Raw genomic sequence first — 23986 nt, 5'->3', positions numbered from 1 at the left:
TTAAGTACAAGAAGAGTGAATCTTAAAGAGTTTGTGGTATGAGCGGCTCCTTGGAGACCAGTATTAGAATCCGATGACCCAATGCAGGTTTACTGTATCCATCGGACCTTCACATGGACCATCAAACACAGAAATTGCATCGGGATTGAAAACAAAAACCACAATGCCGACTTAAGTACAAGAAGACTGAATCTTGTAAGAGTTTGTGCTTTGAGCGATTCCTGGGAGACCAGTATTAGATTCCAATGCACCAATGCAGGTTTACTGTATCCCTTGGACATTCACATTGACCATAAAACACAGAAATTGCATTGGGATTGAATAGAAAAGGGACTACCGACTTAAGTACAAGAAGAGTTAATCATCTAAGAAATTGATTTGAGCGTCTCCTTGGAGACCAGTATTGGATTCTGATGCTCCAGTGCAGGTGTACTGTATCCCTTGGACCTTCACATTGACCATGAAACGCAGAAATTGGATCGGGATTGAATACCAAATGCACAATGCCGACTTACATACAAGAAGAGTAAATCTTCTAAGAGTTTGTTATTTGAGCGGCTCATGGGAGACCAGTATTAGATTCCAATGCACCAGTGCAGGTTTACTGTATCCCTTGGATCTTCACATTGACCATGAAACACAGAAATTGCATCGGGATTGAATAGAAACGGGTCAAAGCCGACTTAAGTACAAGAAGAGTGAATGTTCTAAGCGGTTGTGGGTTGAGCAGCTCCAGGGAGACCAGTATTACATTCTGATGCACCAGTACTGGTTTACTGTATCCCTTGGACCCTTACATTGTCCATGAAACACAGAAATTTCATCGGGATTGAATACAAAAGGGACAATGCCGACTTAAGTACAAGAAGAGTGAATCTTCTAACTGTTTGTGTTTTGAGCGGCTCCTGGAAGACCAGTATTGGATTCCGATGAACCAGTGCAGGTTTACTGTATCCCTTGGAACTTCTCAATGACCATGAAACACAGAAATTGCATCGCGATTGAAATCAAATGCACAATGCCAACTTAAGTACAAGAAGAGTAAATCTTCTAAGAGTTTGTGCTTTGAGCGGCTCCTGGGAAACCAGTATTACATTCCCATTCACCAGTGCAGGTTGAGTCTATCATTTGGACCTTCACATTGACCATGAAACACAGTAATTGCATCGGGATTGAATGCAAATAGGACAATGATGACTTACGTACAAGAAGAACGAATCGTCTAGGAGTTTGTGCTTTCAGCGGCTCCTGGGAGACCAGTATTGGATTCGGATGCACCAGCGCAGGTTTACTGTATCCCTTGGACCTTCTCATTGACCATGAATCACAGAAATCGCAACGGGATTGAATACAAAAGGCACAGTGACGACTTAAGTACAAGAAGAGTGGTCGTCTAAGTGTTTGTGCTTTGAGCGGCTCCTGGGAGGCCGGTACTACATTCCGATGCACCAGTGCAGGTTCACTGTATCATTTGGATCTTCACATTGACCTTGAAACACAGTAATTGCATCGGGATTGAATACAAAATGGACAATGCCAATTTAAGTACAAGAAGAATGAATCTTCTAGGAATTTGTGCTTTCAGCGGCTCCTGGGAGAATAGTATTAGATTCCGATGCACCAGTGCAAGTTTACTGTATCCCTTGGATCTTCACATTGACCATGAAACACAGAAATTGCATCGGGATTGTGTACAAAAGGCACAATGCCAATTTAAGTGCAAGGAGAGTGAATCTTCTAAGAGTTTGTGGTTTGAGCGGCTCCTGGGAGACCAGTATTAGTTTCCGATGCACCAGTGCAGGTTTACTGTATCCCTTGGTCCTTCACATTGACCATGAAACATAGAAATTGCATCGGGATTGAATACAAAAGGCACAATGCCAATTAAGTAAAAGAAGAGTGAATCTTCTAAGCGTTTGTGGTTTGAGAGGCTCCTGGGAGCTAACTCGATACAATACACCCAGGAAGTGGAGAGGAACCCGCACTGGACACCTCAAAACGCTGAACATTGGGAATAATTGTAGATGTAGCTAAATGGAATATCTGAAGGGAAGTAACAAAATAATGTGTACTAGGATATGACAAACCTGCCCAAGTCCTCTACAAAGGATACCAAGGGTCTAAATAATTTTTTGATAACATTTTGTATTTAAAAATATTTGTGTGTATAAATTGTTCATGTTGATGTAAATTTGACAATTTAAGAATTGGTCATGCTTAGGAACAATATAAGAAATAGGCGTTATGTAAAAGCCCGTGTGCTTTTGTTTGAAACGAAAATGGCTATGGAGAGTGGAAAAGGTTCGAAAGGCGAATTGGCGTGCTACCTTGAGCAAGTGCGGGAAGTAAGTCACACAGTCTGTAGGCAGCAGTGATTGAGGTAACTCCTTTGTGGAGCAGAAGCTTTGCCTGCAAATTTTCATAAAAATGCCTCGGTTGAAGACTGCAAACAGCTTGCAGCATAGCTGCGAGTTGTTGAGCTACTGTATGTAAAACTGAATGAAGCCAAGTAGAGAAATTGAGCCCATACAGCAAGAAACTTGCAGGCTGTAGTGTGGGTAGTTTAGCCGTCATAACTGTTCGCCACACCCAAGCGTACAGCCCACAGATAAGATTTTTTTCTATTTTTACCTTTGTAGGGCATGAACCATTAATTTAAACTGTGTTTTAATAATCATTCTTGAACTTTACGGAAACTGGTTCACCCTGTTATTTCATCCTAATCATACATCTGTATAGGGTTCCTTCCTGGTGTTTGATTAATCCGAGTGTCCTGTTTTACAGACTTATGAAGTTCCAAGTTAATATAAAGAGGCACCATTTAAATAGCTTTAGTGTAAATAATAAAAATGTTTTCTTAACTATTGCAAAGTGTTGTAGTTTGGTTACATAAAATTCAATCAGAGTGAAGCCAAGTTACTAAAAACTGTTAGATGGCTATACAGAATTAGTTCAAAGAATGATAGCTTTTGAAAGTTAATTCCACCAAGAAAGAGGTTTTCTTTAAGTGAAATGTTCAGTTAAAAAGTGTGTGCTTTAGTGTCTAAGTATTTAAGTTTCTTGATTATGGAAAGTGCTTTTCTAAAGGTTGTCCCCCCCACCCCGGCTAATTTTTTTTACCTTCCTCGAAGTTATCTACTGGGCTTTTTCTTTTTTAAAAACATAATGCATAAAGATGTAGCCCAAAATTGTTTAAGTGGGGTAATTTATTTGAAGAGCCAAACTAAACAGTAGCAAGAAAGTAGGCAAAATTCACATTTCTGCTTCTCCAATACTTCACTATTTCATTGCCAGGATAGGTTGGTGACCATTAAGTACATGTTTCATACCACTAAATGAACTTGGAAATGAGTTGTCCTAGCTTCAGTATATTATTATTCATACTGTGTTTCTATCTAGCCACTGGGTAAGATCTTAGGAAAAGAAGTGAATAGTCAAATTTTCTTATCCATTAGATGCAACACATGGTAAATCCTGTATGAAGGATAACTCTATTGATTATCTTTTCCTATAAACAGGACTATCCTTCCATAGTGTATTTTATTTGGAAACTAAATTAAATTTTAGTAAGAGGGTTATACGTGGCAACATAGAGACAGGGTTTCTGTTATTTACGTAAAAGCATACTAATATCATAATGGTAGTGTTATAAGGTCCTATTAATGTGTGGTCATGACATTTGTTAAATGTCTCACCACATTCCTATTGAAACTATTTACTCTTCTTGTAAATAACACCTATGACAATTTTATACAAATGTCCACTAAGACTTTGCTCGTCAACTTTCATTTAGGTAACAGCGATCTTTAGATGTATTTAAATCAGTACTGTTAAGAAATACTGACTAGCTTTATTTTCAAGAATCTCAAGTTTAAGTTATACACACTGTTATCCTCCAATAAGAATCATTGGCCGATTCTTCATCTTTGACAGGTTTAGCATGCCTGCAATGCAAAACATTATCTTTTGTATTAACAGATGAAATCCAACTTTTTAAATTTAATAAATGCTTATACAAACATAAAGTTTCTTCAAAAAATGTATTTCTGACAACTTCCTGTCACAGATAATTTTCACTGAATGTTGCAACCCAGTTATATTGCTGATGAGAAGCAAATGTTGATCTTTTCCCTCTCTTCCTTCACCATCTCCTGTTTTCAGAATGAGATTTTCACTCTGCAGCGGAAACGAGGTACTGTGAGTACCAGACGTGAGTCGTGCTTTGGTAGAGCACTTGCCTGCGAAAGGCAAAGGTCCCGAGTTCGAGTCTCGGTCGGGCAAACAGTTTTAATCTGCCAGGAAATTTCATCTCCAGTTTTGTTCCCCTTGACATATTTCTACCAAAAAGACTACCCCAATGGATCCACTGCTTATATTTAACACACAGTAAATTCAGTTCAAATATTTCCTTAACAGAGGATGTGCATTGACGAGCTTGAATTAATCAGAAAAATATAAACAGATACTAACCATTCCACAGCTCTTACAAAATATTTGCATTAAGTAATCATCAAAGCTACTTTTTGTACAGCAAGAGGACTAACAGTCAAAATGGTGCTACATGCTACAGGCAGTGCAATACAATTTATTTTACTCATTGCTACAGCAATAAATGTACTTATAAAAATATTCAGACTTAGACTATAATCAAATACAGAGAGAGAAAATATTCTAACTAAAGAGATATAGCAGCCATAGGCAGAAACAAATAAAAAAACTGATACTAATCTTAGCTTTGAGGACCAAAAGTTTCTTCATCTGGAAAACACAAAAAGAGAAATGAGACTGTTCAAGAATTAAGGATGAAAATTCAGGATCTTGAGTCAAGGAAGATGGACATGATGAAATTCAGTTGCGAAAGAGCAGCAGATGATGTAATTTTAAATGCTGAGAAATAAGATCTCTTCAAGAGGAGCCACCAAAAGGTCAAATAAGTGAAAAACAAGCTGAAAATACCGGTAAATGGGCTAAAATGGCGGCAAATAGATAAACGAAACAGAAAGATAGTGCTGAAGAACAGGCAACCAAACAACCACAACAACAACAACAATAATAATAACAGCACATTGTAGCAATATATAATAGCAGTCCCACAACATCTGGAGGAAGATTTTCCACTAACAGAACAATAAATTCATGAAGCCATCAAATCATTCCAACACTTCAAAGCAACAAATGAAGACTCCACTACAGAAAAATTATTGAAATAGTCAGAACACACAAATGATCTACAACTGCTGTTTGAGAACATTTGGAAAGCTGAAGAGATTATGGAAAGCATTAATCCACAGCTATGAAAAAAAGGGGAAACACAAAATGTCAACAATTGCAGAGATGCCTCACTTCTGCCAGTGGTATACAAAATATTATCAAAAATTCTCTGGACAGAGTTGTAGAAACTTTAGACAAATAACTGGGAGAATCTCAAGGAGCTCTAGAAAGGGAATACCCTGCACAGAACAGATGTTTATTAGAAAATTGATAATTCTCCACATACTGTTAATCACCAAACCTATAATAGTATCATGTATAGGTTTCAAGAAAACATTTGATTTGGTAGGCAGAGAAATTATAGGTAAAATCATCAAAGAATTTTGCGTTAAAGCAAACATAATCCTCAAAACACTAGCAAATAGGATGGCAGAAGCTAAATTTATGGGAGAAGTATCTCAACCATTTGAAATAAAAACTGATGTTAGACAAGGGGACAGTTTATCACCTTTACTGCAACACTGCATTCTAGAAAAAATAGAAAGTATCTGGAATTTGGAGAAAAAAAAATCACAAAATTGAACCAATAATTTTAGGATGAAAAACAAATGGAATTAAGGTAAACTGCCTGGCTTCTGCAGATGATTCTGATATACTTTCAAAAAATCTGGCAGACAGTTATTGAAAGAAATCTTTTGGAAGAAATAGCAAAGGGAGCTGGTCCCAAAATTTCAGCCGAAAAAACAACATTGATGACAATTTCAAACAATGCATCAACACTCTTAGAAAAACAAAAATGTAAAATAGCATTAGGAAGTAAATTTAAATATATTGGACAAACTGTACAACAAAATGGACTAGAAGAATTAACAGTAGATGCAAGAGTCAGCAAACTGGAGAGAGCAAATCGTTTGACAAAGGATATTTACAACAAGAAATGTACAACTAAAAAAACAAAACTAAGACACTATCCCACAGTGGTATGACCAGGATGTTTATATGGTTGAGGATGCCTAATGATGAACTATAAGCTGGACAGAACAGAGGTTCCTCAAAGGAGCATTATTAGAAAATAATGGTTGCAATACAAGCTACAGATGGCTGGAAAATGAGAAGTAATGAGGAGATCTACAAAAATTTTGAGAAAATATCAGAAGTAATGGCTAAAAGAAGATTAATCTTTTTTAGAGACCTCTACTGAATGAGTAGTTCTGGAAGAAGCAATCAATGATTGCATGGATTACAGAAATAAGAAAGAAACAACATCAAACAATCAGAAATAATAGAAAGAAACCTTTTTACAGATAAAATACTGAATTTAAAAGGATCATCACCTCTCCAAGATCAAAATTAATTTCATCCCTCTCAATAAGACCGTGAAAACCAGAAATAAAATTCATAAATATGATATTGCGAAGCTCAAAATCAATCAAAACATATTGGAACAATGCCACCAGTAACTGACAGTTGAATCCCATAAATGGGCAGACATTGACTCCATGATCCAACAAGCAGCTAATACTAAAATCCTGACAGCTAAAAAGAGGAATCATACATGGTGGAATGAGGTTTGTGGTGAGGTGGTGGGCCAAACAGCAAGTGCATGGAAAAAGTGGAACTCTACCAGGAGACCTGATGATTTTGATGTATTCCATGAAGTTCGAAAATATGCAGCCAGAACTCTACGAAGGGCTAAGCAGTTGCATGAGAAACAGCAGTTATAACAGATCGATCAGCGTTTCCAGATAAACAATGTCAGAGACTTCTATCAGACGTTCAAATCGAATTTGAAAGGATACCAAGCCCCTAGTTTTTGTTTTAGAGACGAAAATGGAAAGCTCAGTGTTGTGTACATAGTTCCGCGTATTCAGCGCGTACACAAATTTCCCACTAGAGTGAGCCCCGCTAAGCACAACAGCGCAGGCGCAGCACTCGTCCATCTCCGCACTACGAGATGGCGCTGCCACAGAGACGGACCAAATTCTGCTTCCGCCGATTCGCGTATTAATATGTAACACAGCCAATGAGATTGCTGCTAAGATAGAACACTTTCTCCTCGCGCATCACACTCGCGCAGTGATACATGAACGTGCGAGGTATTATAACGAGTGTAAAGACCTTCGACCAGTCAGTCTGCATTTGTCTGCACCAGTCTGCATTAGTCTGTACCAGTCTGCATAGTCTGTACCAGTCTGTACGAGTTCTACAATTGTCTGTACCAGTCCATAGTCAAGATTCAGTTTGCGCCTAATAAGATTACCATATTCCTGTACATTGCCATGAAGATAAATGTATAGACACTTTCGTCAAGTACCCGAGATATATGTGAGAATAAGATTAATGTATCAATACCAAAGGAACTTCAGATTGTCAATTGTAAATAGCATCCAGAACCAAGTTAAGTAATTTTTATATTTGTTATTATTTTAATAAATGTATGTGAAAACTAATCAAGTTCTGTTTAAAGTTGGTCACCGTCAATCTGCTACTCTCAGCGTGCAAGTGGCATTTCTATCGTCTGACCTAATGGCAGAAGATAAATACGCCATGATAAGGCCACGAGACATATTGCTGACACTCGCTTACTTTGTTAAAGCAACAAGTCAAATAATCTGATGGTGTGTGCACTGAAGGTCTTACAGTATGCACACCACACTCGGCCTGACCAACAAAAAAACTGCAAGATAATGTCTCGTTACTTTGAAAACCTACTTAATTGTGATGAACCGAAAGAAAGATTCGCTGTATGTGCCCCAATCCACAAACTACCCCTCATCTCCATCTAGTAAAGAGGAGACCAAAGAGATCATCAACAACTTTAAGAATAATAAGGCAGCTGAAGAGGATTCAATAGTGGTGGAACTACTGAAGCTGGCAAATAATGAAACTCTAGATATACTAGTCCAACTTTTTGAGGAGATCTGGAGAGGTAGGATGATACCAACTGAATGGCAGTCAGCTTTAATCCATCGTCTACACAAAAAAGGTGATAAATAGAATGTCAATAACTATAGGGGTACCTCATTAGTATCTGTTCCATATAAGATTCTCTCGAAAGTGATACAGAATAGAATAGAAGATCATTGTAACCAACTGATTGGGGACTATCAAGCTGGTTTCCAAAAGGGTGATTCTTGCGCAGAACAGATCTTTAACCTGAAGAACATCATGAGGTACAAAAAAAAATTGGAAGAAATAACTATGTGGTCATGTTTGTTGATTTTCAGAAAGTATATGACTCCATCGACTGACATGCATTAATGAATATTTTGGAAAAGTTTGGGGTGGATAATACATCAAGAAAGCTGATCAAACAAACTCTTGCTAACACAGTGTCGAAAATTAAACTTATGGGTGAGGTATCTGAACCCTTTACAATCAGAACGGACATAAGACGAGGAGATGGACTATCCCTCTCCTTTTCAATTGTGTCTTGGAAAAGGTCATTCGAGAGTGGAGAAAGTTATTAGCCCAAGAAGAAACAAATGAAGAGTGGTTCAGTCTTGGTCCTAAGAACAAAGGGGTGTGCATTGACTGCTTAGATTTTGCGGCTGACCTGGCCATTTTTGCTAACAACATAGAGTCAGCAATCAACAAGATAAATAGGCTGTCAGAAATTGATGAAAAAAGTTAGACTCCAGATCTCTATTCAAAAGACAAAATATATGACGAACATCTGTGACGGACCTGAATGGAAGATAACCAACCTGGGAAAAAATCGGATGAGTTAAGAATTTCAGGTATCTCGGTGAAGTCATCCACCAGGAGAATGGATTAAAAGAAGAAGCAATTGTCGGGATGAGGAAGTTAGACCAAGCATACCAACTGACAAAGAATACTTATAACAAAAAGTCTATGAGTATATGGGCCAAGTTCCAACATTATAATACAGTTGTACAACCTGAGGGCTTATAAGCATCCAAAACTTTGACCACGAATAGACAAGGTCAAGCTGAGTGGCTGGAAAAGCGTGAGTGTAGGATATTAAGGAAAATCCTAAGGTAATAGATGGGTCGATGGACAATGACGAATGAGAGCAAATGAGGACACGTGCAGTGAGACAGAACCTATCACAGCATCCATTACAAAGAAATGATTGTTATTTTATGGTCATCTCATGAAAATGGACGGTGATTGACTAACAAAAAGAATACGGAGTTTCATCCTATCTAAGAAAACGAGGCCGAGATGGTTCAAAGAATGTGAAAAAGATCTTAAGCAGATTGGTATCTCAGAGAGAAATTCCTGAAAGGAACAAATTTTGAAGATTGGTGACCAACTACCAAGGTTTTAACATGGCATCAACATCCGAAAGACAGTGAGGACCATTATCTGAAGAGCATAAAAAGGCACTTCTTGGAGGGGCTCAGAAGATACTGGCAGGAAGTCAAAGCTGGAGCAAGAACAAGACCTGGACACTAGAGTGAAGTCGGTTGTTACCACGCAGTCCGTAGAGACTCACCTCAATAAAAAAAATAAGTAAATAAAAATAAAAGGCTTTCAATGCAGAAGAAATAGGGGATTGAGAACAACACGAATAGAATAAAGGGGGAAAAACATGAGGAGGAGATGGACGAGTACTGGAAAAACAGGAGACGACAAGGGAAGAAGAAGAAGTGAAGTTATTACATGATGAGAGATGGTGATTGGATTTGATTTGATTCAGTTTTTGTTACATACACCGAAAAAATGAGATGATTCTCGAGGGTGTGGAACATGTCAGAATGTATAACACAAAACATTTTAATATAATGAATACTTCCCTGATCATTTGTCACGAGATTGTCAAAATAGGTGAATACAATACAGTAAACTGGAAAAGCTAATATTTACAGAATTAATACGCTGTCAGAATGAAACATTGTTATGCACTATTAATAAATTTATCATACACAAAATACTTAATATTGACTGTTGCAACCAAGTGCTGTCAAAACTTAAATCTAACATATTTTTACTTAAGCTGGCCTTTCAGTCTCTGTTAGGATATTCATCTATAGAGTAGAAGGCATTGCCTATCAAAAAGTCATTCAAACTCTGTTTAAACTGTGCTTTATCTGAAACCAAGTTTTTAATGGGTGCTGGTAATTTATTGAAAATGTGTGTTCCTGAATATTGGACCCCCTTTTGGACCAACATAAGTGATTTTAGGTCTTTATATAGATTGTTCTTATTCCTAGTATTGATAATATGTATTGAGCTATTTGTTGGAAATATAGATATGTAACTTGCAACAAATTTCATTAAGGAGTAAGTATACTGAGAAGCAATGGTCGGAATTCAAAGTTCCTCGAATAGGTTCTACACAATGTTCTTCAAAGACTGGTCCCAGATACTCCATTGCACCATTCACCGAACCTGATAACCCCGAGCCGTCAGTAACAAAAATTAAGTCTTGCTTAAGAGATTTACAACACTACATGCACTTGTTACCAAAGCCTCATTTACTTTTAGAGCTATCTGTTCTACTTCCTTTTTGGCCCCACTTCTCTCTGTCTTCACTATATCCCATACAGTTCTTATTTTGTTGATACAATTATCTTTTTCTCTTAATAAAGTTACTTCAATTTCTGGATTACTTGATTCAATATTTTGCAGTATTCTTTGTAATGCATTACAATGCCAATATCAGAAATGTTCCTAGATAGTAGATACAGTCTCCTTTTTCCCCACATGATATCTTTATTCCTTGTGTAATCCATGGTTTATCTTTTGACTTCTGTGTGATTTGAGTTACCTTTAGGGGAAAACAATTTTCAAAAGAGGAGGTAACTTTATTAATAAATGCTTTGTATTTTCCATTTGAATCAGGTAAACATCTCTCCAGTTCATGTCTTTGAGCAATTTCCTGAATTCCTCAATTTCTGGCTTATTTATTATCCTCCTGTACTCAGATTTAATATTTTTTTTATCCTGACAAGTTTCAACATTTAACACAGGATGCTGCACGTTGTGATCAGATAGTCCATTTACTATTGGTTTTGTGATATGACTTTTTTCCCCTAGATTTGTTCATAAAGATATTATCAATAGCAGTCTCAGAGCATTTACATATCCTAGCTGCAAAGTTCACAATAGGAACTAAATTGAATGATAGTGTTAAAAACACCAGCAACCACTATTTCTTCTTCTTCTTTTTTTTTTTTTTTTTTTTTTTTTTTTTTTTTTTTTTTTTTTTTTTTTTTTTTTTTTTTTTTACACACAAGCCATTCCTTTCGCTTTGTGAAATGAAGCACTGCCTAGTCCCAAAACACAGGACTACTATGACAAGGTGAAATGTTCTCAGAGTGCTACATGTATGATAGTAAATGTAATCAGCACTATAGTTGTTTTCTGAGTAGTTATGCTGTGTGTGTTTCATTCAATCAGATGAAATGGAATAAAATCATCTATTTATTTATTTGGGCTCTTTATCACCAAGATACATTCAATGTTGGTTGAGGTTTATCTTTTGAATTCACTCCAGTGTAGATTGTCAAAATTTTATCAGTTGTCAAAGTACTTGTAACACAGTTTTCGAATTTACTGCCATCCAGGAAAGTCTCGCACTCAAATTATTCTCAGAGACTGAGAGCTGGCTGAAACCCAGAGTAGAAAGCTCTCACATATTTAGTGATTAATGGAATATATATCGGAAAGGCAGGTTAGACACTGTAGGAGAGGGAGTGTCCATTGTCTCTATTGAGGTCAAAGCTGATTGTGACAGTGAAGTTATCTGGTTGCATATAACAAGTCTACGTGAAATCAAGTTAATTAATGAATGTTTTAATCAGCCACCCGGTTCTGCTATGACAGTTTTGGAGCCATTCACAGAAAGTCTACAGACAGTAGCACGTCAATACCTAGATCATGCAATACTAGTTGGAGGTTAATTTAGCCTACTGAGTATAGATGGTAGCCTATGGCTTCATTACAGGGGGTGCAGTCAATCTTGTGAAGCACTTTTGAATGTGGTTTTCAAAAATTGTCTTGAGCACCTAGTTTGGCATGCCACATGCAATGGAAATATCTTAGACCTTGTAGTTACAAACAGGCCAGATATCATCAATGACTTCAGCATAGAGATGGGGATTAATAATCATGATAACATCATAATAACTAAGGTTACAAAAATTAATAAATCAGTCAAGAAGGCTAGGAAAACGTTCATGCCAGAAAGAGCAGATAAGCAGATGTTAGCATCTCACTTAGACAGAACTGACATCACTTAGTTCCATTAAGATGGACGTAGAGAGATTATGGTCAAAGCTTAAACAGATCGTGAATTGCACTCTCAACAAGTCTGTACCTAGTAAACGAATTAAGGATGCAAAAGAGCCACTGTGGTTTAACAATGAAATTCGGAAAATACTGAGGAAGGAAAAGCTACTGCACTCTTGGTTCAAAAGAGAATGCCAAATGGCAACAAGGAAAGGTTACTACCACTGTCATACCTCAGCAAAAGATCTGGCTGAGAAGCAGGGGAAATTATTGTCCTATGTAAAATCACTAAGTGAGTCAAAGGTTTCCATCATGTCACTTGACCAGTCTGGTGTGGCAGTAGGAGATAAATGTTTTAAATTTTACATTTAAGAAATAATTCATGCAAGAGAATCATATAAACATACCGTCATTTGACAATAGCACAAAGACACCTAACAACAATCACCTGTAAACATGTGCCATGTCAGTGCTCTTGGAAGAGAGCTGTGGCAGTGACACGGCTCTGTTGTTGTTCCTGTGTAGTGATCTGCAAAGACGGGGGGGGGGGGGGGGGGGGGGGGGACGGGTAGCGATTCAAGCAGTGATGAAGTACTTCATAAAGATAGGTATGAAAGCGAAGGACATTCATGCCGATTTCCAGAATACACCAGGGGCTCTGCTCCTTTGTCTTCAACTGTTGCCAAGTGGATAAATGAATTTAAATTTGGTCAGGAGAGCTTAGATGATGATCATCCATGAATAGGTCAGCCAAGATGTGTCACTACTCTAGAAATCATTGCAAAAGTGCGCATAATGATCAAGGAGGATCACCAATTTAGAGTGCATGAAATTGCTCACGCTTGCCAGATGTCATCTGAAAGGTATTCACAAGATGGGTGCCGCGACTCTTGATGCTGGGTCAAAAACACATGAGAATGGACATATCACAACACTGTTTGGCCTGTTTTAGGAGAAACAAACAAGAACTTTTGTGCTGGTTTGTGACCACGAGGAAACTTTGGTTTACTACTATACCCCAGAGACAAAGCAACAATCAAAGCATTGGAAACATGCTGAATCTCCGTCGCCAAACTCCTTCAGCGGGGAAGGACATGGCGTCAGTGTTCTGGGATGCGCCACCAAATTCCTTCAGCGGGGAAGATCATGGCATCAGTGTTCTGGGATGAGAAGGGGATTCTGTTTGTACTTTATCTCCCCACTGGGCAAACAATTACTGGAGAATACTATGCTAACCTTCTGGACAAATTGCAACAAAATATATGAGAAAAAGGCCAGGTTTAATAAGGAAGAAGGTCATCTAGCATCAAGCCAATGCACGCTCGCACGCATGTGCCATCGCCATGGTAAAATTACACAAACTAAGGTATGAATTGTTGCCACACGTGCCTCTTCCCTAAACTGAAAATTTTTCTTTGTGGATGAAGATTCACTTAAATTAAGAATTGATAGCCTGAGTTGACAACTATTTTGTAGGCCTGGAGGAAAATCATTGTCGAGATGGGATCAAGGTATTGGAACACTGTTGGACCAAGTGAATTAATCTACAAGCAGGGTACATTGAAAAACAAAAAAGTTTCAGTGACATAAGTACTTTTTTTCTATTCTGTTTCAAGAACTTTTCAAACCACCCTCGTAAGCATCCCTGACACCTGAAATAATTAAAAACAAATAAGTCGCCAGTTGCAGATGGAATCTCAATTTGGTTTTACAAAGAGTGCTATATGGCACTGGACCCTTACTTAGCTTGTATTTATTGTGAATCTCTCACCCAGCAGAAAGACCTAAGCAACTGGGGAAAAAATACAGAGGCGTCTCCTGTATATACGAAGGGCGAAAGAACAGACCCGCGAAATTACAGACCAATACCCGTAACATCAGTTTGCTGCAGAATTCTTGAACATATTCTGGGTTTGAATCTAATCAGTTTCATAGAGACCAATAAGTTTATGTCCACAAATCAGTACAAAGCATCACTCATGGGCAACTCAGCATGCCCTTTTGTCATACAATGTCTGTTCAAAAAATTCCAGAACTTTGTCCACAAAATTTTCTATGCTTATCTTTCAGTTACTATGGATTGTCTCCTTCAAAATACTCTACTCCAAAATTGATACACTGCTCCCAATATCATTTCCACTTCCAGGAGCAGTCTTGACACACATCTTGCTGGGTCGCATAAAGTGCCGTCTGCGAATTTTCTTCTATCTCATCTACCATTGCAAAACTTCATCCTTTTCACCTTTGGAAATAAAAAGAAGTCTGCAGGGGTCATACTATTCTCACAAGGAACATCTCAGTCTCATTTGTAAGATCCAAAAAGTTTTTTTGGTCTTGAATCATGAGCGTGGAATGAACTTGACGGCAACACAATGCATTCCAAGATGCTGTGTCATTTCATAACATGATCCAATTGAAATGTTACATTCTTCTACAATCTCTCGGACAGTGAATCTTCGACTGGCACACACAATTTCGTTGACGTTCCTGACACAAGCATCATCAGTGGACATCTAAGAGCGTCCTGAACAAGGATCATGTTTGACTTTTGTAAAGTCATTTTTAAAACGTGTGAATAATATGTAACACCGAGTATGGCTTAAGTACTCATCGCTATAGGCTCCCAGCATCATTTGGTGTGTCTCTGTAAAGGTTTTCTTGAGTTTCACACAAAATTTAATGCAGATGCATTGCTCCTCTAACTTTGCCATCACAAAATTCACAAACCCAGATTCCATATTTCTTGATTTCCGAGAAGCATTTGACATAATGACTCAATGCAGACTTTTAACAAAGGTACAAGCACATGGAATACATTCCCAGACATGTGAGTGGCTCAAAGACTTCTGAAGTAATAGAACCCACTACATTATCCCGACGGTGAGTGTCCATCAGTGACTGGGGTATCATTAGGATCGTTCCAGGGATGTGTGATAGGAGCGCTATTACTCATATTTTCTATGTGCATAACTGATTTGATGGACAAAGTGGACAGTAATCTGTGGTTGTTTGCTGATGATGTTGTGGTGTATGCAAGGTGTCATCGTTGAGTGATTTAGGAGGATAAAAGATGACCTGGACAAAGTTCCCAGTTGGTGTGATAAATGACAGCTAACCCTAAATGTAGAAAAATATAAGTTACTGCAGATGAGTTGGAAAAACAAATCCATAATGCCAGAATCCAGCATTAGTAGTGTCATGAATGAAGAAGTCACATTGTTTCAATATCTGGACGTAACATTGCAATGTGATATGAAATGGAACAAACGTGTGAGGGTCATGGTAGGGAAGGCGAATAATCATCTTTTGTTTGTTGGGTGGATTTTACTACAGTGTGGCTCAGCTGTGATGGACATCACATATAGGATGCTAGTGTGATCTCTTCTTGAGTACAGTTTGAGTGTCTGGTATCCGCAAGGGGTCGAATTAAAGCAGACATTGAGGTAATTCAGAGGCAGGATACTAGATTTGTTAACAGTAGGTTGAAACAACAACATACAAGTATTATGGAGATGTTTCTGGAACTCAAATGGGAATCCCTGGAGGGATTTTGAGGAACACTATGCTGACTGCAGAACAATTCTGCTTGCACCAACATACATTATGCGTAAGGACCACAAAGATAAGAGACAACAAATTAGGACTCATAGAGAGGCATATAGACATTCACTTTTTCCTCACTCAATTGGCAGATGGAACGGGAAAGGAACTGACTACAGTTGAAATAAAATTACTTGATAGTTGGCACTTCAAACGCCAATAAGAGTAGTCAGCGTCACACTTGAACTGTCTGCTGTTGCCAAACTCCACCAAACTTGGCCAGTCACTTCCAATTCCTGGTTCAGCATTCTTTCTTGATGTATTTGTATCCCGAATTACGAGCCCGACACTTTTATTATGTATTTCATGACACGCGATACCTACACCAAAAACAACACACATTAACAATGCTAATGAAAGACACACATTTCATTCATAGCACTAACCAAACACTACTGAATAACTCAGCACAAGGTGTGATTCAGTATCATACATATAGTTATCATATTCACAGAGATCATCTTACATTAGATAAGCTTTTCACTACACTGCGTGAAACTGAAATTTTTAAGGTTGCAATTCATAGTTGCAACTGGGTCACTACATTCACATATATAAATACTTCATGCAGTGCTGTGGCATAGCACAATGGTTGGCAGATTAATCTAATATGTAGCATGTTGTAGGTTTGAATCTCATCAATGTAGCAAAATTTTTATTTTTAAATCTAACCAAAAGAGTGTGATTATTATTTTCATTCAATTAATTGGTTTAAATATATTTTTTTTTTATTTTTAATAATTTGCTGCATCATTTTTCATCATTGTTTTGACTGTTCTATTTGGTCTTATTTTTCTTCCTGTCATTATTTCTTCATTTGGAATCTGCCTCAGTCATCTATAATCCACGACCAAGTGCCCACATGGACTGTTCACTGGTTTCTAACATGGCAGCATGTGCAGCTAGTGTAAGGATAGTTACAGGTAACAAATGACATGGAGAAATTTCAATTTGCTTTCAGCCCTGAAATTGAGTTTTTGTTGTCGTGAGTTTACCCTTAAGGGTTAGCTTTAATTGCCATGAACAAAGCGATCATGATATTAGTACTGCTGCAGACTGTTGACCACAATTTTCTCGGCTGGGTTAGGACACAAGTTTACAGTCAGGGATACAAAACGGGTCGTCTGCCCCAGTTCAGTCACTGGTCACTTTAAATCAATAGTCGACAGAGTATCCAACATTTCTGACATACCTTGCACCAGCCACTAGAAAAATTGCTCTGTGTTAAACATTTAACATAATTTGTGAAGTGAGCTGCTTGTTTGTTGTCACCTGTAACCAAACGGTAGCTGGTAGCCAATGTGGCAACATTGTTGCAGCAAGTGATTGATGTCAACTATCAAGTAATTTTATTCAGACTATTGTAGTGAGACAGGGTACCTTCTGCCATGCACCATATGGTGGCTAGTGGAGTATGTATGTAGATGTGGAATCACATCCCATCTGGAAAGTCAGCCCTTGATCTGCAGTTCTGGGTAACTTTCTCAAAATCTACCCTTTTTCCTAGACCTATCCTTCACCCCTCTTCCTTCCACTTCAACCCTTCTGCCTGAAGAATGAGCTACTGGCTCTGAAGCTCGCCTAATTATAATCTTCTTTTATGTGTGTGTTCTGCCGCCACTTAGCAAGTAGGTTGTTTATCTATCCAATTCAATTATCATGTAATCAAAAGCTGCATTTAACACACCAAGTCTCTTTTACCAATCACTTTGAATATGTCCTACAGAATGTACTGTCTATCCTGTCCTTTTTTGAGATTACTGTTTTGTTGTACTTTTCTACAGGCATCATCTTACTTATTAGGAGTCAGTTCCTTCATGTTGTTGTTGTTGTTGTGGTCTTCAGTCCTGAGACTGGTTTGATGCAGCTCTCCATGCTACTCTATCCTGTGCAAGCTTCTTCATCTCCCAGTACCTACTGCAACCTACATCCTTCTGAATCTGCTTAGTGTATTCATCTCTTGGTCTCCCTCTACAATTTTTACCCTCCACGCTGCCCTCCAATGCTAAATTTGTGATCCCTTGATGCCTCAAAACATGTCCTACCAACCGATCTCTTCTTCTAGTCAAGTTGAAGAGCTGCATGTCCTCGGGAAAAATTATGGCTGTAGTTTCCCCTTGCTTTCAGCCGTTCGCAATAACAGCACAGCAAGGTGTTTTGGTTAATGTTACATGGCCAGATCAGTCAATCATCCTGACTGTTGCCCCTGCAACTACTGAAAAGGCTGCTGCCCCTCTTCAGGAACCACATGTTTATCTGGCCTCTCAACAGATACCCCTCCGTTGTGGTTGCACCTACGGTACGGCCATCTGTATCGCTGAGGCACGCAAGCCTCCCCACCAACGGTAAGGTCCATGGTTCATGGGGGGAGTTCCTTCATAGTCAACAGTTAAGGAATGGGTGGCTGAATTCATATGTGGCATATGTCTCTGTAAGATGACTCATGAACTACTTCCTAGAATTACAATCAAATATGAAAATGCTGAGAAAGAACACAGTGTGATATTGCAAGATCAGTAATTAAAAAGATGTGCAAAACAGTTGATGCCGTGGCCATACCAGAAAGTGAGTGGCATGTCTGTTGAAGCCTCACTACAACCTAATGTGAAAAACAATTTGGGACAATCTGACACACAACTGATTCTATGCACCAATCTGTTCCCGTGGATGAAATGAAACAGCAGTTGCACAAAAATAGCCAAGGTGACTTAATCGGAGAGAAAGAGTGGTCATTGTTTTCTAGGATGCAAAAGGGATTGTATTTTAGATTAGCTTGCAAGACTGAAACAATACCTCACAAATACTATGCAAGTATTCTGACTCAACCGGATGAAAAAATATGGAGCCAAGACCCAGGGGGAAAAAAAAGTTTATCATCAGTGAAATGCATATGGTCACAAAGGCACTTTCACAATAGGAAAACTGGGAGTTTCAAGTGTGAAGTCTTCAAATATCTATTCCATTCTCAAATTTTTTCACATTCTGACTTTAGCTTCCTCTTCTTTTCTTTTTGTATGAATGATTCACTTAAGACTACATGCGTCACAGTTCAAAACCGTTTTGTGAGTCAACAACTGGATATGTTTTCACTGCTCTGTCTCTTGTAACTCCGTTGGACATGGAGGTAGCAAATGAGGATGTAGGATGTCCATGACATACTGTTGTGCTGTCAGAGTGACCTGAAGTCATATCCGATGCTGCCCCAAACGCCCTCTCCCTATGTCGTTGTCATACTCACTGACAACTGTCATCGCGGGTCTTGTAGAATGTGACTCACTGCTGATCACATGACAGGTGCAGGTGTGAAAGGGTTACAATGTGCTCGGCGTACTTGCAGCAATTCTCCCATGGGCTCGTCAGACACGGTCAACCGGAAGCTTGCTGACAAGCAAGCCGCCCTTACGTACCCAAGCAGTCCAACATGGGGACACTACCACATCTGAATGTCTCACAAATCTGCATACTGCATAATTCAATCAGCCTGGCAAATGGAGACACACAATTAGGCCCCTTCAAATTTTGTTACGTGCTGATAATGCTGACTCACAGAAGTACAGGGCATCTGTGTCCTTCACAGGGATCACTCAACATCTTACGCTCTTCACATCTCTTATAGCTCCTACCATTCATGGTAACAATCCGAGACACAAACAAAGCTAATGCAATCTGGTGACCTTTTTATCCATTTCAGAGAGTTGCGACTCTCATAATTTACCACTGGTATGCACACTCGTGAAACTACGTTGCTTCAGGGAGCTTCCCTTTTTTTTCTTCAAGCAGTTTAGTTCTTTGAATCCATTTTTCTTGTAGCTCAGAATAATTATTTTATTGTGTAGCAAACTTACAGGCTAGCATTCTGGCCTGAGCTGTCTGAGTTGGTGGTCATGTGTGTGTGTGGTGTGCTTGCTTGTGTGAATGAATGGTGTGTATTTCTATTTCTTTTTCTGATGAAGGTTGTGGCCAAAAGCTTATGTGTAAGTGTCTTAACTGTGCCTGTCTGCATTTTAACGTGCCATCTTTATGGTAATTAGCACTCTATCTTTTCCTACACTGCTGATATTCCAACCTGTAGTTTCCATTGTTTGAACTTACGGTCTACTGTTTTATGTTGCAGTGCACTTCTACAAGTGTAATACACAAATGTTGCCTTAGGAAAGTGTCACAATAACATCCATGTCTACCGTTTGCTATTTTTTACGAAATAGCACGTCACACTCGAAATTTAACTTAGCCAATGAAATAAGTTTGAAGATTTATTGTGTGTAAGAGACACAAGGGCCCACTGTGTGGGAAATGTGGGAAGTTCTGTGCAGAGACGGAGTTATCCACAGACACAGTAAGTCTTGGGAGCTATACGGGTGTTTAAACATCGCCACCTGCTGGGATGAGGGGCCACTTACTCTGAGGTGGCGCTGTGCCAGCAACGAGCTCGACCCATTGATTAGCACCACAGATGACAATGAGCAACCAGCTGCTTCTCTGTGCAGACATATAAAATTTATCGATTTTGGACATCGGGTGACAATCTGTCACATGGAGAACAATGTTTACTCTGGCAATTTTAACACTAATCTAGTGTTCTGCAACATATTAATGTGAAATGTTGTCTATGATGTTGAAGAGTTTAAGTTAAACTGATATCTGAGAATTTGTTGTTTTTGTGGCACTATCCGGAAAATGGCCTCTCTTGCAGCTCCAAGCATAAATGTATAGTGAAGAAGAATAATTAGCACAGCACACTGGAACCGAGTAGGGATCCGGTTTACTGCTCGGCCACTAAATTAGCATATTGTGAGTACACCAGAAGAGACGCTGTACACACTTGCATATACTACATACACAAGTACAAGCATCGATCAAGCTACTGTGAAACTGCACTCTGTGTGACTCATCACTACATCAGAATACTGTAAATGTGGTGATTCCAATTTCGTAAGGTCTCTTCCTGTTTGTTTTCATCAGTTGGATCTTATTTTTCAAGTATGTGGGAATCCAATGAGCTGCCTGTTTGGATACATTCTTTCTGTATGTCCCACAAGTTGGATTCTTTGGTGACACATTGTAACAAGAGTTTTTAGGAATTTGCCTGGAGATTTCACACTGGGTTCTGTGTGATGTATTCCAACTTTTATTCTTGGACCTAAGATTTTTACTACAATTTTACATTCTTCTAATTCAGTTTGCTGTTTTCATGTCTTGTGTTGGACAAAGAGTCTCTCTCATGCATAAAGAAATTCTAATTTGATCACTGTTGTGCAATGTTAGATTTTAGAGTTCCAGAAAAAATACTTTTAGTTAACTGAGAGACAGTTTGTATTTTCTGAAGTCTGGATTCTATGCCTTCTTTTCATTATGATGTTCAGTGGTCTTTTTCACCTAATTATTTAAACTCTTTATCACCGAATACTATGTTGTTGCCTATATAAGTTCACCCAGTGCCATTTTGGTATCGTCCATTAATTTTTTATCCAGGTGAAATTATTAGTCCAATTTTCCTAGATTGCTCCCTTAATATTTCAAATTGCTTTAGCACATCAGTGATGTTTTTGTCAATTAGTATTACATCATCGGTATAGGTTACACAATATAATTCTATCTTTAAGTTTACATTCTAGTCAGTGTAATAGTGCACCTGCTCTTCTCCATTATCTTACAATTTTCTTAGGGGCATAGTTGAATAGCAATGTGTTATGCCATCCCATTTTCATATACTTATGTCTGTCTTAAATTACACTGCTTGAAAAAAAGTGAGACACTCAGAAGGTGGGGAGAAAACAAATTGAAACATAGCTAATTTAGAGGGTATGCGATGTTATTTCAGTGATAACAAAACAGAGTCAAATTTACACAGAACTTATCAGTTTGAGCCCACTTATCAACACAGCAATGCACCCTGTCTGGCCTGGACAGTGCGGGAGGATGTCGTAAAGCTGCTGCATACCCTCCTGAGAAAGGTGATCCACAACTGTTGTAACTGGACATTGCAATCATGGATACAGGCAGTGGGATGGAGTTAACGTCCATGTTGGTCCCATAATGTTCTATCGGGGACAGATATGGGGATTTTGCTGGCCACAGGAGTATATCAACATCACGCAGACAACTTAAAGAGACACACACTACATGTGGACAAGCACTGGCCTGTTGAAAAATAGCACCACAATACTATTACACACTGCTGTACCATCAGAGTTCCCTCAGCCATTACAAGCCGTGACCTGAAGTCATACCCAATGGCTCCCCACACCATGGGACTGCTTTGTGACCCCCCCCCCCAAAATGTGGAAGAATGGGACCTCTCCCCATCTCCCCGGGTCACTGTCGAACTTCTCCACGATAGTCATTTGGAGCAGTGCAGGACTGGGACTCATTAGTGAACATAATGTGACACCATTCATTAGCAGTCCGTACTTCTCGATCATGGCACCACTTCACATGCAGTCATTTGCTTGGGTGTTAATGGCAGCCTATGTGCAGGACGGCAATTCCATAGTCTGGCTGCTCCTAGCAGTATGACACAGCATGTTGCAAGGAGTCTATTACAGTGAACTCCTGTTTATCCTAAATGATCGGGACGGTGGCCGGTTCCGATAACAAAAATTTCAGATAAATCAAAGTCCCCCTGTTTTCACATGTGAACACTCCAAATTGCATCAATATTGCGAAATATGATCGTAAAACGTGCGTAGGGTATGTAAAACGTTACTGATATGGTTGCAAATAACCCTGCACTTTTTTACTGAAAAAATTGTGTTGACATGTTAAAAAGGCACCAAACTATGATTGAAAACTCAAAGTTTTTAAGTGCTGTATAACAAAGCTCGTTTATTTTGCATTCTTACAGAAAAAATCTCCCTTATTTGGCAGCAGGAAATAACAGGAGTTTTAATTTTATTACCTACTCTTTTGAGTAAAAAATAAACTACTGAACAAAATTATGAAACAAATCTAGAGATTACTCAAAGGAACAAAAAGTCTGTCTAGAGGAACTTTCAAGAAAATTAAAAAAAAAAAAAACTTTTTCAGTTATGGACATAGAAGTTCTAGGATGCTTCATTAGAGTTTATTTTTTGGTAACGAAGTCACAAACGTCTTTTTCTTTTGTTTTTTTGCTTGAGAAACTATTGCTGCAACAATACATCTCCAACGTTGAAATCAAACTATTTCAAGATAAATCGTCTCCGCCTGTTGGCTGATGTACTCCAGGGCAGTTTGGATCACTTCATAACAGAATGTGTGAGGAATATTTTTCTCTGATTCATCATCAGAAACATAGTCTTCTGACACTTTATGATCGGTCACAATTTGGACGATTTCATCCTCAGTCACATGAAAAAATGCCATTTTCTATTCACTCTTCAATGTCTTCGAAGTGTGTGTCTTTACAACCAGCTTCTCCAGTAAATTCACTAAAATTATGTCAGCTTGAGTTTCGGTGTTGCCTCCTCCTTCCCACCACTTAGGTTGCCTTACGATCTAAGAGTATTTTTCCAAGACCTAACAAGAGGAACTGGAGGAATTAGATTCCAAGCTTCAGCAATCATTGAATGACACTTAAAACATCGATTTTTTTAAGAGCTTCCACAAAATCATCTGCAGCATCAATCACACCTATTAATTATTCCAGCATCTTGCGTCTGTAATGTTTTTCCATCGCCTCAAGAATACCTTGGTCCATCGGTTGACATAGAGATGTGACATTTTGTGGGAGAAATACAACTTTGATATCCCCATCTTGCAGATCACCTGGGTGAGAAGGAGCATTGTCCACGAGAAGTAGCACTTTTCAAGGAAGTCCTTTTCCTTCCATGTAATTTACTACAGTTGGAACAAACTCTGCCTGGAACCACTCTCTGAAGATGGCACTGTTCATACATGCCTTAAGACTGACTCATGTACCTCAGTGGCAAACTGGTTGGTTGGTGTCTAAATGCTATTGGTGTTTTGGATTTGCCAATTAAAGTAAGACACAGTT

General features: G+C 38.6%; 1 protein-coding gene across 1 annotated transcript in view; it reads right to left on the bottom strand.

Moving 5' to 3' along the window:
- Positions 1-3888: 3888 nt before the first annotated feature.
- The window catches only part of LOC126440339 (molybdenum cofactor biosynthesis protein 1-like), a 356199-nt gene continuing 336101 nt past the window's right edge, over positions 3889-23986 (bottom strand). The window contains exon 7 of the mRNA XM_050090628.1: positions 3889-3944. Coding sequence (XP_049946585.1) covers positions 3889-3944 — 56 coding nt within the window. The remainder of the gene's footprint in view (positions 3945-23986) is intronic.

The sequence above is a fragment of the Schistocerca serialis genome, unplaced genomic scaffold (genome assembly GCF_023864345.2).
Source record: "Schistocerca serialis cubense isolate TAMUIC-IGC-003099 unplaced genomic scaffold, iqSchSeri2.2 HiC_scaffold_1362, whole genome shotgun sequence".
NCBI lineage: Eukaryota > Metazoa > Arthropoda > Insecta > Orthoptera > Acrididae > Schistocerca > Schistocerca serialis.
The sequence above is the reverse complement of the archived record's forward strand: the minus strand, read 5'-3'. Positions and strand labels throughout refer to the sequence as shown.